At 33.0% G+C, this 17,922-nt stretch overlaps 1 protein-coding gene and 1 long non-coding RNA gene across 3 annotated transcripts; one reads left to right on the forward strand and one right to left on the reverse strand.

The window, feature by feature from the left end:
- Window positions 1-2,878: 2,878 nt before the first annotated feature.
- On the reverse strand, window positions 2,879-5,029 carry LOC105783464 (GPI-anchored protein LLG1). The gene is made up of 3 exons (XM_012608937.2): window positions 4,665-5,029; window positions 4,517-4,573; window positions 2,879-3,434 (listed from the first exon to the last, which is right to left on the reverse strand). Exons 1-3 carry the CDS (start codon window positions 4,741-4,743, stop codon window positions 3,073-3,075), a joined length of 498 nt encoding a protein of 165 aa, XP_012464391.1. The 5' UTR covers window positions 4,744-5,029; the 3' UTR covers window positions 2,879-3,072.
- A 6,756-nt stretch (window positions 5,030-11,785) lies between these two features.
- LOC105782928 (uncharacterized) lies at window positions 11,786-13,065 on the forward strand. 2 transcript variants are annotated; one of them, XR_001129945.2, is made up of 3 exons: window positions 11,786-12,219; window positions 12,630-12,833; window positions 12,964-13,065. It is a non-coding gene; the product is annotated as an uncharacterized LOC105782928 (long non-coding RNA). The 2 variants fall into 2 exon arrangements; XR_001129946.2 differs by having other exon boundaries at window positions 12,661-12,833.
- Window positions 13,066-17,922: the final 4,857 nt, after the last annotated feature.

Raw genomic sequence — 17,922 nt, forward strand, 5'->3', positions numbered from 1 at the left:
AAATTGTGACACATGACACATTTATTTTCTTATTTATTTTCATTCTTTTCATTTCTTTTTTTTTTTCACTTTTTTCCTAGTTTTCTTCTTCCCTACAATCACTAGACTCCTTCTATTTGAGAGAAGGGGAAGGGAGGGAGGGAAGGAGGGAGGCAGAAGATGGAAAGGAGGAGAGGGACAGGGATTTTTTTTATTTAATTGAATTTTAATGATGTGGCACTTCATGATTGGTTTTGGCTTTTTTTTTAAACAGTAGGGGCCAATTGGTTATGGAATTATAGTTTAGGTACTCAATTCAATAAAAAAAAAGTTTAGAAGCCTCTTGTTTATTTAAGCCATATAAATTTATAACACTTTTGTTAGTAGAAAATGACATGAATATGAACACAACATGAACATAAAAAATTCTTTAAATTTAATCACTAACAAATGACAAAAAATATTAAATAAATTGAGTTTTTGACTTTTACATAATAAATGTTGTTGTCAGTGTTTGAAAACAAGGTCATACCATGTTTCTTCTTCTATTAAAGGATTTTGAGGCGGTTGATAGATTCAACCAGACTTCGCCACTCTGACATATCTATATAGGATACATTGTATGGCTGTGTGTGAATCGATTGATAAAATGAACGATTACTATTTGCTTCTATAATCATGGGTATGAATACACATATTGTGGTTAACATTTATCCCTTCCAAACCATCACAAAGTAAAAATATCATATTGTATAATATCTTAGAATGCTTTTCAATACCAATAACATCTCTTGTTGCATTGATTAATGGAAAAGATTTAGAAGGCGCTTGAATCATACATGCTATACGAGGGACTTGACATGGATGCATCGAGAAATCAACCGGTGAGCCGATTAATAGATATGATTGTTGTTGCATTCGATTACATTCAATGAAATTCAGTGTTCTTAATTAATAGATTTGTATTTGCATACTTTTGCAATTTCAATGGAGTTCAACTAACTTCACTCGAAACCCTTTGTAATCAACTAAAAGGTCAGTACCAATTCTAAAAGCTTCGTAAAGGATCTACCTTAAATTGTGCTCAATAAGACATTCGTATGTTGGAACCCCCGTCAACAACACTAAATATTCTAACGTTATTAAATTGTAGGAAAAAATACTTATATAAAAATATTTCAATTTATATTATTGCCTAGAAAACATTTGAAAAATGGTCCCACCAAAAATTTTTAGAATTTTTTATAAAATAAAGTATTTTATATAAAACAAATTCATTACCCACACATTAAAGCCTAAAATCTCCATTTTTTTATTTTCTTTTAACATTTCTCACTTTTTTTTTCAAATTTCTTTTATTTTCTCACACTTTCTCTTTAGAATTTGTAGGATTGTGGCTTTTTGGTGATAGAATGAGATTTTTATGTAAGATTCAATTTTTTTATCGATTGAATGATTTAAGGATATTGATTTTGTATAAGATTACTAACATATTGATGGATAATAAATTTTAAAGGTTGATTAATACAAATCCTTGAATAAATTAATATTGATTGTCTTGAATATTGATTAGAAATTTGACATTTTTATTTAAAAATTGTTATTGCTAGTGTTCTTCTATTGTTTGAATACTTTATTCTCATGATATAAAAATATATACTTAAGTGATTTTTATTTTTGGTGAAAGAAAATTATTGGTTGTATGTTATGTTGAGGCAAGATATGCTTAATGGAGTTGAGTGGCACTCGACAGTGCCCACTGTAGGCTGCCACTATTACTTACCTTTTTTAGTTTGGCAATTTAATGAAGAAAATCTTTAGACCTGTTAATGTGTTGTTATATTAAAGATACTTTGGTCCATTTATGGAAATCAATACTTGGTTTTTGAAAATTGAATTGAACTCGAGTGAATCAAATCAATCTCTGGATTGTGGAGATTCGGTCGAGATTACATTGTTGAATATGGAGAGTATATCTTCGATTGATTGTGCTTTGAATGTTGCAATTGTAATAGCTATTTTCAAAGAGTTACTTTGTATTCACTTAGATTCTATGTTAGCAAGTCGAAATTGATATATGCTTTGACGCTTGTCTAAGTTTTGGATGAGAGCTTCTTGAGTGCATTCTAATATGTTCATTGACGAGTTGTTTTTGTAAGAGAGCACAAACTGAATTGTAAACATTGTTGAATGTTTATTGCCCAAGTTCTCAGGGGGAGGATTTGTAGGTGAGTGTTTTAGTCTTTAGGTATGAATGTGAGATGATAGAGTGCAAATCACTTGTTGTATTGTGGATTAAAGATGGTGGAATTACTCACTGAGCTATGCTCTGCAAATTTAGGAAAACCGAACTGCGTAAACAAATCATTGGTGTTATTTAGTTTTGTTTGCACAATTTTTCACAGTGTCAAGCCGTAATGGCCACTACCATCAAACACTTCCATTACAGTTTTCATATTAAGCAAACAAGCAATTTAAGGTAACAACATATTGATTTATTAACAAGTTTTGCGTTGAAGGCTTGAATATATTTGTTCTAAATGTTTAACATGAAAAAATAATTTAAAAGAAAGTTTACTTATGAAGTAAAGGAAGACCTTAATAAAAAGGATAGTATCAACCTCGCAATCTCAACCTTATAAGTAACTTCAACAATTTTGTAATAATATTACATTTATACAATGATTTATCAAAGATTAACATTATGCATTAGTTTTCGTTTTAATTTTTTATAATTTAACCTCACAATCTAGTTTTCTTCACTTTGACTTTGTCCATGCTCTGGTCTCCATTGTTCAATCAAACCAAATAAGAATGACGAAATGTAAACAAATCTCCCAATTTGACTTAAGTGGTAGAAACCGACTTGAAATCTCCTAATACTACTAGACTTGATGTCTGTCCACGCAAAACCAAATGAAGTATATTATTTCTACAACATTTCTGGAAGTACAAATAAAAGGATGCACCAAGAAAGAACCTGGTGTATGAAATCAAAATACTGTACCCTTCTTCAGCGTTAAAAGTGGGAAAATAATATAAATATTATATAAAAATCAAACAATGGAATAATCGGAATTCATTTCCAGGCTTTCATAACAACATAGCTGCAGCTATGATTGCGGCCATTACCAGCATCCGAGGATTACGTATCAGCTGTTGACTACCATTAGCATTCTCCGATGCTGATGCTGATGGCGATAACGCAGGGCAAGCGAGCCCTTCTTTCCCTTCATGGCACTCGCTAGCAAAAAGACCAGGAGGGTATTTCCCGTAAAGATTAATGTAGCTGAACATGGTTGAAGCGCATTCGGTCGTCAAGTCGTTGATCTGTTCTGCATAAGGACAAGCAAATTCCTTGAATGCAGAACAACAACTTTCAGGTGGATACTTTGGTCCTTTGCATTGGCTTGTGATAATTGTGTAGTTCAGAAACTCAAAGTTAACAGGGCAAGCTGCAAATGATGCATCAGAAATAGTATGTCAAAAGTTTAATCATATATCCCTTTCAAGGTACTAGGTGCTATGTTACTCGGACTCAAATGGAAGTGTTCAATACGTGTACGTGTCAGACATGAGTATGTTTTAAGTTTTTTAAAGTTTTCCTATGCATTTAGAGGGTCATTGGAGGCTCTTGTCCCCATACCAATTGCCAACTTCGTGTCAGGCACAAATCAAAATGAAGGGTGATCATCTAATTCGAGACATAAATCTGATGATTTTAACATTTGCCGCATTTGGTTGAGTCACCTTTAGCACAAAGAAAATAAAACAATAGGACTCACAAAATCAGCATTAACTATAGGAACCCGAAGTTCCGGCCTATTGGCTGGGTGTTCAATTCCCCAGAATTAACCTGGGTTCAAATCTTTGTTGTACCAAAAGAAAAATCAGCATTAAGTATAGGGTGTCCTTACAAAGAACATTACTATGGGAGAAATTGGCAAAGGAAAAAGGACAAATACTAACAGCCATACATCAAATGAATGATACCAATGGAAAACCCCATGTAAGAATATATTTAACTTACAGGAACACAAAAGAGAAAATAAACTGAATTTATGTTGTTGTGTTACGAAAAGAATGGCTTGACAAATGATAACCTTAGGTGGTTCTTAAAATATGGGATAAACCTAGAAAACACAGTCAGATACCCTTTTTTTATTCAGTTCAAGCAGAGCATCAATGAAAGTAACCCTTAATCAACAGATTTTTTTCAGTTTCATGGAAATCAGAAAAACAATCCTTTTGAAGCCCTTTCTGCTCCTTTCAAGATCTAAACCGCCCAAAAACAAAAATGAAAAAGTACCCTTCAATCCCTTTCTCCCTCTGTTCAAGATTTTGAAATAGCCTAATCATATTCATTTGTGTTACAAACTCATGTATTAGCCTAAAAGGTCGCAAGATCTCAAATATGCTCACAGTAACACCAAGAATTGAAATATCCAAACCAAGGCATCAGATCTGATAGCAAATATTTATTATCTTAATCTAAACAAAACTGACCCCAACAAAGGAAAAAGATAGAAAAAAGAACCTTTCTTAGCTTGAAGGAGGTGCCTTCCAGTAGAAGTGAAAGAGTCAAAAACACCATCTGTACTCATTCAAATCGTCGCATATCAGAAAAAAAAAAAAAAGGGTTTCACAACAAACAAAGAGAAGCTATGAATTTATTGATAAAATACCAGAAATCGAACTGCAAGCAGAGAAACCCAACAAAAAGAAGAAAACTGCAAACCAACACAGCAACTTATTTATCCCCATCAATTTTTCTTTAGACGATTATGCAGCAGATCAGGCTTTGCTAGTTTAAGGGGCAGAGTATTATAAATTGAAGCTTCTTTAATCTTGGAGCAGCTTCAGTCGATGTTTTCTGAAGGGAAGAAGCTTAATTATGGCTGAAAGATTGAAAGTTTTAATGGGAATTGAGAGTAATATAAAAAGTAAGAGAAGACAGAGAAAGACAGGGAAGAAGGAAAAACCGTGTTTTTTGTTATCACTGAAAATTGATAACAGCTCATCTCTGTTTTTTTTTTTTCTTTTTTTCCTTTTCCAGCTACTAACTCTGATGAATTTTTATTCAAGTTAATGGTTTGAATAGTAAGGATGAAAATGATATTTAATATTGAATTACAGATTCAAATAGTTTATGTCTCTAATTAAGTTTTAGATTTATTTCATCAAAATTTATAGCAATTTGAAAGATGTTTTCTTAAATATTAATATCAGTTAGGTGCGGTGTTTAATTTTTTTTTTGTCTCATGTTAAAATATCTAATATCATGATCACTGTTATTTTTATATTAACCGTAGGTAAACGCACTGCATAAGGTGCAATGCGGTGCGTTTAATTTACTTTTTGTTTCACGCAATGCATAATCTCACCGTTACTACTATTTTTATACTGACAACAGATAAGCGCACCGTTCATTCAAACTCACCCTCACTCCGCTTAAGTAACTTAATTGAATAAATAAAAGCTTTCCAGTGAAATCCCTAAATCATGTATCAGGTATATTTTCCAATCACAAACCCTAAATCGACTCAAGGCCTCTAATCAAACCCTAAATTGAAACTCGATTGCTATTGTTTTCTATCAATGAGGGCAAAGATAAGTGAGAAGGGCTTGTCGAGAAATTGCTATTGTTTGGGGCTTTCGTCTTCCATCTCTTAAAGAGATCCTTCGAGTGGCACACAAGCACCCTCTTCTCTGTTTCATTTTGTGCTTCTTGCTTGATGGGTGATGCAATTTGGCACCTCCCTGTTTTTCTATCTCTTCCTTGCCTCAATCTCCACATAGATTTGTGCCTCTAACTCCCATGACACTGCTTTTTGTCTTCATTCTTTCACCTAATCAAACCAACACACACATTATTGAGTACAAATATATATAGTTCCAGGGATGAAGTAGCTAATTATGAAATAAATCTTACAGCAGATTGCAGAGATTGAATCTGCTTCCCAAAAATCACGAGATGCATCAAGTTCTTCCATCTCATCCCTTACCAACACCAACATGTCTTGCATCAGGGACCATTCTTCTGTCTCACCACGAATTTGCCCTGTAACCTTCACTCCTTATTCCACAGGACCGACTCGAATGAATTCAGGGAGATGAAGAAAGAAGACGAGCAGGAGGAGGGTGTTTTCATTTTTATGAGGGAAAAATGTTTATGACACGTGGCATTTGAAATCCACTTAGCAGCAGTTTAACGGAAAAAGTGTTATTTGATTTTATGGACTCCGGACGGGAAAATAACACATTTCTCACAAGTAGTGTTTTCACCTAATTAGACATATTATGGTCGATTAAAGAATGTATGAAAAATAGTGAATTCGGCTACTACTACCTATGTAACAATTGTGGTGATCATGTATACCTCATATCATTCAACTTATAATAATATAAATTATTTTTTCAAAAAATATAACATTAAATTTTAATATGATTACAAATCTATCATTATACAGAAATATAATTCTATATTTGCATACTTATTAACAAATTATTTACTTACTTCTAAATTTCAAGTTTAAATTAAGAGTTGTCGATGAGACCACTACAACCTTTTGTGCTATTTAATATGTTTTTGAGATCGTTGATCTGTATCTCCGTTTCAAAACTGCTAAAGATTTTAAAACTTGTCATCGATGAATCTTATATGTTTTTGAAAGAAATTGTTAGATTTGGAAGCTATGAAATGTTCAAAAACTATTTGATTAAGAAAATTTTGTTAATTTTGTATTTAGGGACTAAGTTGTTAAAATAGTAAAATCTCGTGAAATTCTTGTAAAAATGTAATAAATATGGGCTGTATAGGAACTATGAAATATTCGGTCAACATGATTCGAGTTTAATTATGTTAAATTTGAAGTTACAGGTTTAGGGACTAAATTGAATAAAAGGTGAAAGTTCAGGCTAAAAGTGTAAACTTTTGATAAAGGATAAATTACATGAATTGAAGTATTTGAATTGGATAACTAAATTAAATTATTATATATAGATCAAGAAGCAAATCAATCGATAGACAAACGCGGAAAAAGGAAAATTTGTTGATTAGTCATTAGAGTCGTGTTTGCTGCAGAATCAATTTAAGTAAGTTCATAAATTGGTTTGACTAATTAATTGTTGCTTTGTGATTTAATGGTGATCCATATATGTTGTGATTGAGTTCATTTGTTTGATAATTGATAAGTGATGAATTGGATTAATTGATATATATAGTAATTAATGAAATGATTTGAATTACCATGTTAGCTAAGTTAATGATTATGATCGTAAATAGAAACTATATGGATACATTCTTGTTATGGTATGATATGGAGAAATTTAAATGAATTGGAATGGATATTGGCCCGTATGAACCTTGTGAATGCTTAGGATACAAATGACATGTCATTAGGGTTATTACAGTTCGGGTGTTGGTCTTAGATGTCTTACTCATGGTCGGGGTCCTACATTTGTTACGGATTCTCCGTAATTCGTGTGAGCATCATCGTGTAGCCTAACATCCCGACCCACAACTCATGTGAGTAGACCCATTTCACAGATCTTGTAAATATATACGGTTACCTGTTATAATCACAGCTTGTGTGAGTAATTCTCGAGTATCCGATGTTATTTCATTTGGTTTAACGGGTGATAAAGGTTTAAACGAATATGTACATATATGTAATGTTATATGGTCAAGACATGTGAATTGGAAAATGTTGATATAAATACTTGAAATGGGAAGTTATGTTTATCGAACACATGATGGATATAATATGTACTTGTTATGTTATTATTTCATGTTCCATTATTTGTTGGAATTATATGTTTCTTTGCGATACCTACTAGCCTTGTGAGGTTGTGTTGTATAGGAAAGAAATGTAAGTACAAGATTTAATGAATGAATATGTGTAAAATGGTAAAATGAAATGTTTAGATGAAATGGTTCTACAAAAGTTTTTATGAATATAGATATATGAAACGAATATATAAAGTGTTTATCTGAAATACTTTTAGGAATATAAATATGTGAAAATGGATATTTGTAATAAATACTTGAATAAAGATCTTAAATGGTAAATGAATATGTAGTGGTTGGTTTATGTACCAAATGAGTTTTTAGGTATATGTTTGATGACATGATAAAGTTACATGTTTTATATATGAACTTAGTAATCTTGTGAGACTTGTGATGTGTATAGGAAATTAACCAACTCATGACCAGGACATTGAATTATCTTGTAAAATGTTTTATTACAACCTTTTTGGTAAGTCAAAGTTTAAGTTTATCACAAACTTACTAAGCTTTATGCAAGCTTACATCGTTTTGGTTTTTCTTTTTTGTAGATTGTTAGATTCGATTTGTCGATTGGATTACTTTTGGAGACCACACTATCTGTTCAACAATTCGATATAAGATGTGATTATTTCTAATTTAGGTTATAAGTGGCATGTTCTAGGAGCATTTAAGTTCTTTTGCTATAATGATGTTATTTAAACTTAGTTTAAGCATATATATATATATATATATATATATATCTTTGGATTTGGCTTGTATATGTCCATATATGTATGTCTTTAGTTGTTTGGTATATGTTTCTTGGAAGTGTTTGAAATATGGTGGGATTGAAAGTGAATGGAATGGCTGAATTGGTACAAATGCTTAGGTAACTAGGTAAATCTTGGTTGACGATTTTGGTCATAATAAATGAGGTAAATTTGATAGTTTAAGAAGTATGAAATGCTAAGTAGTTGCACTTGAATGGATTATGTTTCAATGTTTGAATTGTGGTGCCAAGTGATGGCATATTGGTTAGACACATAGGATGAATGATTTTGGCATGTTTTAGGTATATTTCAATGTGTTTTAACCATGTGAAAATTATTGAAAAAGGTTTGGTTTGGTGTCCAAGAAATGGATGTTGAATTGGTTGGCATTAAGGGTCTTTTTGTGTACATACGGCCTGGAACACGGGCTGCCACACGGCCGTGTGACACACACAACCACCTCATACGATTGTGTGTCTTATTAATTTTAGGTGCAGAATTTTTCACATAGTCACAATTAGTTACACGATCTAAGCACATAGGCGTGTGGAGTAGTCACATGGGCGTGTGAGGTAGCCACACAGCCATGTCTCTAAGCCACACAGGCTGGCCTTTGTCACACAGTCGTGTGACCCCTATTTTTATTTTTTCATATTTTTTTTATTTTGTTTCAGATTAGTCCCTGTTTGTTTCTGAACTGTTTCTATGGTCTCATAGGTTTGTTTGAATGCTATGATTATTGATTGGACATTGATTTATGATATTTAAATTGATTTTTGAATTGTGTTTAAATATTATTGAATATGTTAATTTTCATAATATCCGTGACCCTATTTCAACGACGGAGACGGGTTAGGGGTGTTACATATAAGCATTGTTCCAATACTAAACGATTTGCGAGAGACTTTGTCATGTAGAGAGCTTTTAATTTCTTCTATAAGGCTAACGTCGTTTTCTCCATGAGCACCTCTTGTAACACATTTGTAAGTCATAATTGAATTGTAGATAGTGTCCTCTCATCAAACTCATCCCTTTCTGTCTAATTCGCATTCGCGGGCTTTTGCCCTATAACGGCCTTCTTCAGATCGTTCTGAACCAAAATTGTTGTCATCTGAACTTACCATAAACTGAAATTTGTGATCCCATCGAACTTCTCAATATCGTATCTCATTGTCGCCATCTCTAAACGGGTTAAATATGGAATCCGAACCAAGCTCTAATACCAATTTGTTGGGGATCAACCCGTATAATCAATGAAACAAAAAAGGTAGAGAAGATCAAACACAAATTTTACTTGAAAAACTCCTCCAAAGAGGATAAAAACCATGGGCAAAAGAAACTTCACTAATGAGCAAAACTGAAAGAGTACAAGATGAAGAATCAAAACAAATCCAAACCCAAAATACAAAGTTCTCACAAAATTTCCACAAAACTCTTTCTTTATTTTTCCTCTCAATTTTGTATTTTCTATCTTTTAATTCTAGTGTTACTATGGCCTTTAACTAGGCTAAAATTCGTGACCTAATATGACTAGAATTGTGCTAGAGTAATTAAAGTTTAACTCAGAAAAGTAATCATACTTTGCTGCAAAAAAGAAGGAATTACTTGGGGAAAAAGTCACATCATCGCAACGTTGTATTCACCATTATCGTAACGTTAGAAACCTCATCGTCGTGACGATGTTCGGGGTGTTACAATTCTGAAGTCCTCGTGTCGCGATACAGGTAAAGATAAATGCTTGAAGAGGTCTGAAAATGCGAGGCGCACTCCACAAAATGAAATTTGGAAAAAGAAATTTGAGTTATCTAAATCATCTTTTAAAATTTTTCATTATTATTATCCAAACAACGGTTTTGAAGTCTTGCTATCCTAACATGTTTCTGTCTGTTATTTCTAGCAGCTTTTTGTTTTAGGGTTTTTGTGTTTCTTTATGGCTTTCGTAAGGTCTGGGCGGTGGTGATGGGGTTAGGGTTCACGATTTTGTTTCTAATTGTAGGTGTCTATTTAGCGCAGTATAACAGAATGGAAAGGGGTTTGCTGCGTTGTCATTGGATGACGAGGAAGAGAAAGTTTTACAAGCATCGATAAAGTCTAATCTGGTTGTTGAGGAAGAAGAATTCTGTTTGGTAAGGTGTTTTTTAACAACAAATGTTACACTTTCCAGCAATGAGAAGCAAAATAGAAAATCTTTGGCATTCAATAAAAGGGGTTCAAATCTTGAATCTAGGTGAGAAAAGGTTCTGTATAGATTATTTCATAGGATAGATTTGGAGAGTGTTCAAAAAGGGTCTTCATGGACTTTTAATAACCACCTTTTAATGTTATATCATTGAGGAAAGGTAAGGATCCGTTAAAGGTGCCACTGATCTTTGCAAATTTCTGGGTTCAAATTTATAAGGTACCTCCAGGATATTTTTTAAGGCTTTGGCGAGGAAAATAGGGGATATTTATTCTTGGGAATTTTTTAGAATACGGTGATGCCAATCTAGGAGAGGTTTGCGAAATCATTTGTTTGTGATGGTTCAATTGGATGTGAAGCATCCTTTGAGGAGAAAGAATATGTTATTTTCATCAAGGAATTATTCGTATCTTAACTTTAAATATGAATGATTAACTTTGTTTTGTTTTTTCTGTGGCCGGTTAGGGCATAGTGACTCTTACTGTTAAGCTAAGATGGAGTTGGGGTTTAAAGTAACTGAGATGGGTTGGGACTTAACACTGAAAGTTCAATCTCAACATGCTCTTGTAATGAACAGTGTGTAGCTGAGAGAAGATGAGGGTAGTGTGAAAATGGAGAGTTTTCATGAGGGGCCTGATTTGGAAAGGCGCAATTGGGAGGAAGCAGATAGAGGTGGATTTAAAAGTTTTATTGACCCTATTTTGGGTGTAATTTGGAGGGAGATATGAATCAGGTTTCGAGTTTGGAAGGCAATCCTTCAAAAAAATTAGGTCAATCAAACATAGATCATGATTCGGATGTTCGTGTGCAGGAAGAAAGAGACGGGAAAAAAAGCTTAGAAAAGAGAGCGATAAACCTTTGGAAGGGGATGAGGTGGGATCATTGGTTATTAGGAATATGAGGGTGTTGGAAAAAAACCATTTTTTATCAGCAACTGCCGAGGGGCAAGCCAACCGATCGTAATGAAAATATTTAGTTGGAATGTCTGTGGATTGGGGAGTTCAAGGGCTATTAGAAGGCTTTGACATGTGTTGAAGTTGTACAATCCCTAGATAGTCTTCCTTATGGAGACTAAGGGCCCCTTTGGATGCAAACGCACAACAGTGCGTTGAATGTTTTCCCCTCTATTATCAATCTCACTGCACTGGACTAGACTCTGGACAGCCTTTGGGTGTGTTGGCTTCCAGTACAGTGAGGAATTTCTACTACACTAAACAGCCTTAAGCTGACTGGTGCTAAAAGCTTCAGTAAAAATTTAGCAACTTCAGTTGCTTTTTCTTTTCCTCTTTTACCCATCTATTCTTCAGTTGCATTCTTCAGGCTTTTCTGATGTTTGGTTACCCTTCTTCTCCTCTTTCCCCTTCCCTTTCCCCTTCCCCTTGGGTTGCAAATCAGTTTGGTCAATGACCTCTTCCGGTTCCTCCTTCATCCAGGTAAGGCTCCTTCTCCTTCTTCCGTTCTTCATTCCTTTTTTAGATCGTTGAAATCAAGGAGAAATCCGAAGACCTACATGCTCTAATCAGGTATTCCATTAAAAACTAATAGCTTTTATTTATCGATTTTTAAATGTGCATGCATATAATTATTTGAAGAAACAAATAGTTCGTTGTGGAAATTCTTATATGAGATTTTTTTTTTCTTCTACTGAATTTCTGGGTTTTGTTGGAATCCTTGAAAAAATATATTTCCTTGTCAGATCGTGATGACATTGACTAGATTGGTGTCTTTGGATTACATTAATGACCTTTCGATTGGAAAAAGAAGTGTTGGGTCGATCTTGCTTTTGACCAATGATGAGGGTTTAGTGAATATCAGAATTATGGAATCAATTTATGTTTTTTTTCCGATAATTTTAATTGTTTGCAATGATAATTGTTCAAGTGGAAAACTTTTACTGTGAATATCAGACAAATTGTATTTTGAAACATTACAGGATTGGCTTACTCTGTTTGGTGCAATTACAGCTTGGATCAAAATACAAGGTGCAAATTGAGCTCTCATTAGGGCAAGCTTGAAGACAGAAAATAGAACATATAATTGTATAGGGACTGTTTTGGCTAAGAATGGTTGCTGGTCATTTCTCAAAGGTGGATTTGTTCTTGATTCACCTTCAAATTTAGCTTTACTGCTATTCCAGGTGAACCTCTTTTCAAATCAATATAAATTTAGGCTTTTATATGTGAAAAAGATTGAGCATTAGATTATTAATGCTGTCACTGATTTTTGCTTCTAAGAACCCTTTTTTTTCTAATGTCCTGGATATGCAGAACTCAGATGATAAAGACATTGATATAACAATTGATAGTTCCTCATTACAGCCATTTATAGATCAAGAATAGAGGTTTAACCAGCAATTCATGATTAACACTGTAATTACTGTTGACACACTGTGTGAAATGATATTTCAACAATGGTAATGTTCAATATCTTAACAAAATTACTTACTGTCCATTTTTCCCCAGCAAAGGAAGCATGCTGTAACAATACATGTCTCAGATCAATAAGGTAATAGGTTGCAAGGAGCAGTAATAATTATAAACCAAGTCTCAAAGGATTTTCCATTTGGTTCTACAATAGCACACACCATTCTTGGGAATTTGCCCTATCAGGTATGTGTTCATATTCATTTCTTAATACTTGTCGGACAATGCTAGTTAATTGATTTTTTTTTCTTTTTGTCTTCCAGAACTAGTTTGTTGAATGATTCAATGCAGCAGTGTTTGAAAATAAACTGAAATGGTATGCAACAAAACCAGATCAAGGGAAGACCAACTACACCTTAGCTGACCAAATGCTGGAGTTTGTTAGAGCTCACCAAATAATAGCTAGAGGCCACAACATATTCTGGGAAGACCCCAAGTACACGCCTGCATGAGTGAAATTACTTTTGTCTTCTGCTAGATTAAAATGTTTTTAATATCCTTTCTGTAGGCAATTCGATTAAGGAAATTACTTCTTTGCATTCGTTTTTCTTTTTCTCCTTAGTTTTATGCTAAAAAAACCAACACATGTAATCCGGACTACTTATGTATATAGCATATTGCTTATTCAAGTAATGAAGTTAATCTTTACATCATCCGGGTTACTTGCTTCTGTTTTCTTTCTCTGCTGTCAAAACCCCAACAGATGTGATTTTCAACTCTTCCCTTTAGCATGGATGACCAGCTCAAGGCTCGACATTGCACGTTTTACATGGTGGCCATAGGCTATTTCAGTTACTAGCCAACAGTTGGTTTTAGTTTTGAAGTTATTTGGTGCTAGCAATGTCTTGCATTGAGTTACTGATAACAAACATTTGAAATAACATGCATTAAGACGCACAGACATTGAGAAAAAGGGTATTGTAAATATTTCATTAAAGAGATTTGAAAGAAGAATGAATAGTAATAATTTTTAAATTTTTCTCTAGTTTTAATTCATTTTTAATTATTTATTATTAAAAATAAATATAATTGTAATAATTTTTAATCATTTATTAATTTTGTAATTGTTAAATAATTTTAAAAACATCTATTATATATCATTTTTAATCTAATGTCCTTAAAAGTCATTTTCTATTTTCACCTCACTGCTACAGCTGCATTTGAATCCAAACACACACTCCACCACTGTTTCTAATCTCACTGCTACAGTATCCAATCTCACCGCTACAGTAACTAATCTCACCGCCACCGCTATTTTTAATCTCACCGAAGCTAAACACATCGCTCATCCAAACTAAGCCCAAGTTAAGTGAAATGCGAATGGAAGGTGTTAAAAGGAGGTGTGATTTTTTAAATGGGATTGAGGAATCTGTGGTTGAATCAAGAAAAGGATTATGCTTAACATGGAAGGGAAATGCTACAGTTAACTTAAAAAGTTATTTTGATTATCACATTGATGTCATCTTAAAAGAATATGATGGGGAAAAGGAATAGAGGTTTACTGGGTTTTACGACTCCCTTTATACGCATAGTAGAGGGGTTTCGTGGGATTTGTTAAGAAACTTAAGTTGCTCTCATGGGTTGCCATGGATGGTATATGGCGATTCAATAAAATCTTATACTCCTTTGAGAATGTAGGCGATGTACCAAAGGAAGAGAAGAGGATGGTACACTTTAGGGATGCTTTGGTTGATTGCCAATTAATAGATATTGGTTATTCGGGAACTTGGTTTACATGGAAAGAGGGAATTTTTCGGAGACTAATATTCGTGAAAGGCTTGACAAATGAGTGGCTAATTTGGAGTGGAGTAATATGTTTCCTTTAGTAGTGATTCAAAATATTTTCCACATTCTTTCTCAGATCACTACCCTCTTCTGGTTAATATAGACATAAGATTAAATACTATGTTTAGAAGGAAATTTAACTTTGCATGGTAGGTTAAGAAAGAGTCCTTTGAGGAAGAGGTACGGAGTCTATGGCATTCTGCTAGAGGCAATCTCTTGAAGAAATTAAAAGAGTTACAGTAGAGATTAAGAAGATGGGTTGTCGTGATGAGGTAAAGAAGGGAAAGACGCAAAAACAAGTTGGCAGAGAAAGTAAAAGTCCTTTTGGATCAAGACAAAATTGTTGAGAATATGGTGGATTTGATTGATGCTAAAATTCACATTAATCTTAATATTGATAAAGATGAAATGTGTTTGGAGCAAAGGGCTCGTCCTAATTGGTTGAAATTGGGTGACAAAAATATAACTTTTTTTCACAGTCACGCCTCGCAAAGAAGAAGAAGAAACTATAACACCCCTTACCCGTATTCGACACCGGAATAGGGTACGAGGCATTACCAAAACACATACACTTGTAAACGTATTGAACCGAGTTATAAAATTTCATCTAAATTAAAAATTTCAAATTATTAACATACTATTATAATTCTTCACTATATATCCTCAAAATATTATATTTATAATAAATAGGGCCTACTAGACACGATACATACTCATGCAATTCAATGATTCATTTCCTTTTCATTCATTTCACAATTTCTCATGCTTACAATTCAAATCATATCACTAGCAATTTCCTTTTAATTTACTTACAATTCAATATCATTAAGATCAATACTAATACGTATTTACCATTTAACTTAATGTTTATTGATTATACCATTCATTAACACATCTATGAAATTCTCAATTTTGCAATGAAAATATCACTTTAGCTTAAATAACAACATCAATTCAACTCATTATCCCCTTTTTCGTCATTTTACACTTCAAGTATGAACTTACTATTTCATTACCTTTCTATACCCGTTTCCTATGCATATCACACAATACATAAACATATCATTCAACTATAGTCGCAAGCTAGTGCATTTAAACATAATTCTTTTTGGAACCAACCACATGATAAACCATTTCACTAGAGATTACATAATTTAAATCTTATCACCCCTTTCTTGATCAGACGCATATTTCCATTTAGGCACTTACCATTTCAATGCATAACTTATAAGTTTAACGTGGCATAATCCAGCCACAACTTGGCCAAAGCCTAAGCATATACACCAAATATGTTATATAGCATAAGCATTATAAGCATGGATGAGCACAACATTTGTTCATGTATCAAACTTACCAACATGAGTTAATTCATAAACCATTCATGACATTACTTCATGCCAAATCATATACCCAATATACCATACACACATACTATGAAACTTTATTTTCCCACATGAGCTTAAACCATGACCAATAATACACAAATATAAGCGTTATTTCTTTTTCATCATTTATCAATTATAATCAAACATATGACTAATTATTGACAAATAATTCATATATTTTCCAATTTTTCTCCTCCTCCTCTCCATTCCACATCCTTTATGTATATAACACACTTAAACCACATTATCCATACTTTCATTATTTTCCTGTATGTAAATTCAAGCTGACTGTCTGAGTCAGAGTCACTAATTTATTTATATCTCAAGCTACAGAGTTCTAACTTAAGATCCATTAATTTTCCCCAAAACTAGACTCATATATCTTTTTACCATAAAATTTTCAAAATTTTTGACTTATCCAATAAGTACAGTTTATTTTTTAAAGTTTCCCCTGTTTCACTGCTCAATAGTTCTGCCCCTCTTCACTAAAAATTAATTATCTCATTCTATAGAATTCAGATAATGTTCTCGTTTGTTTCTTTTGAAAATAAACTCATTCAGAATTCTAAACATATGAATTTTAGCCCATAATTATTTTTTTACAATTTTTAATGATTTTCCAAAGTCAAAATAGGGGATTTCGAAATCATTTTGGCTCTGTCTCACTAAAATTCAAATATCTCATAATATAAAACTTTTTTGCTTGCTCTGTCTCTTTTATGTGAAAATAGACTCATTAAGCTTTAATTTCATATATTATTCATCCTCTAATTCAATTTCCTTACATTTTAGGCCTAGCCGAACCATTTTCATAACTATAGCAGTCCACAATTTTCACTTATTCACACACTTACACACATTTTACAATCTTTTTACAAACTAGTCTTTTTATGCATTTTCACCGAAAATCACTTAGTAAAAGTTGTTTCTCTAACCATAAACATGCATAATCTACCATTAACCATCAAAATACACAAATTTTTATCATGGGTCAAAACCTAGGCCTTCATCATATCTCAAATAAATGGTAGAAATAAATAAATCATGTTACAATGATTTCAAAAACCTGAAAATCATTAAAAACGGGGCTAGAACGGACTTACAATCGAGCTTGAAAGCTTCAAAAACCCTAGTCATGGTTTCTCCATGCAAATTTCGACCCCTAGCTTGAAGATGGACAAAAATTGGCTTTTAATTTTATTTTTAATTCATTTTAATTACTAAATGACTAAAATACCCTCAATGAAAAACTTTAGAAACATGTCTAACCATGTCCACTTTTGTCCACCAACTTAACCAATAGTCTAATTACCATATAAGGATCTTCAGTTTAAAATTTCATAACAATTGGACACTTCTAACATGTAGAACTCAATTTTTGCACTTTTTACAATTTAGTCTTTTTTACTAAATTGAGTGCTCAAACGTCGAAATTTTCGAACAAAATTTTCATGAAATTATTCCATGAAATTGTAGACCATAAAAATATAATAAGAATAAATTTTTCCTTGTTGGATTTGTGGTCCCAAAACCACTGTTTCGACTAGGCCCAAATCGAGTTGTTACAGAAACACTATTCGAAGTTTAAGTCATGATGATCGTATAGAGACTACTGATGAGAGGGAGATAGAGG

Source organism: Gossypium raimondii, chromosome 13 (genome assembly GCF_025698545.1).
Source record: "Gossypium raimondii isolate GPD5lz chromosome 13, ASM2569854v1, whole genome shotgun sequence".
Classification (NCBI taxonomy): Eukaryota; Viridiplantae; Streptophyta; class Magnoliopsida; order Malvales; family Malvaceae; genus Gossypium; species Gossypium raimondii.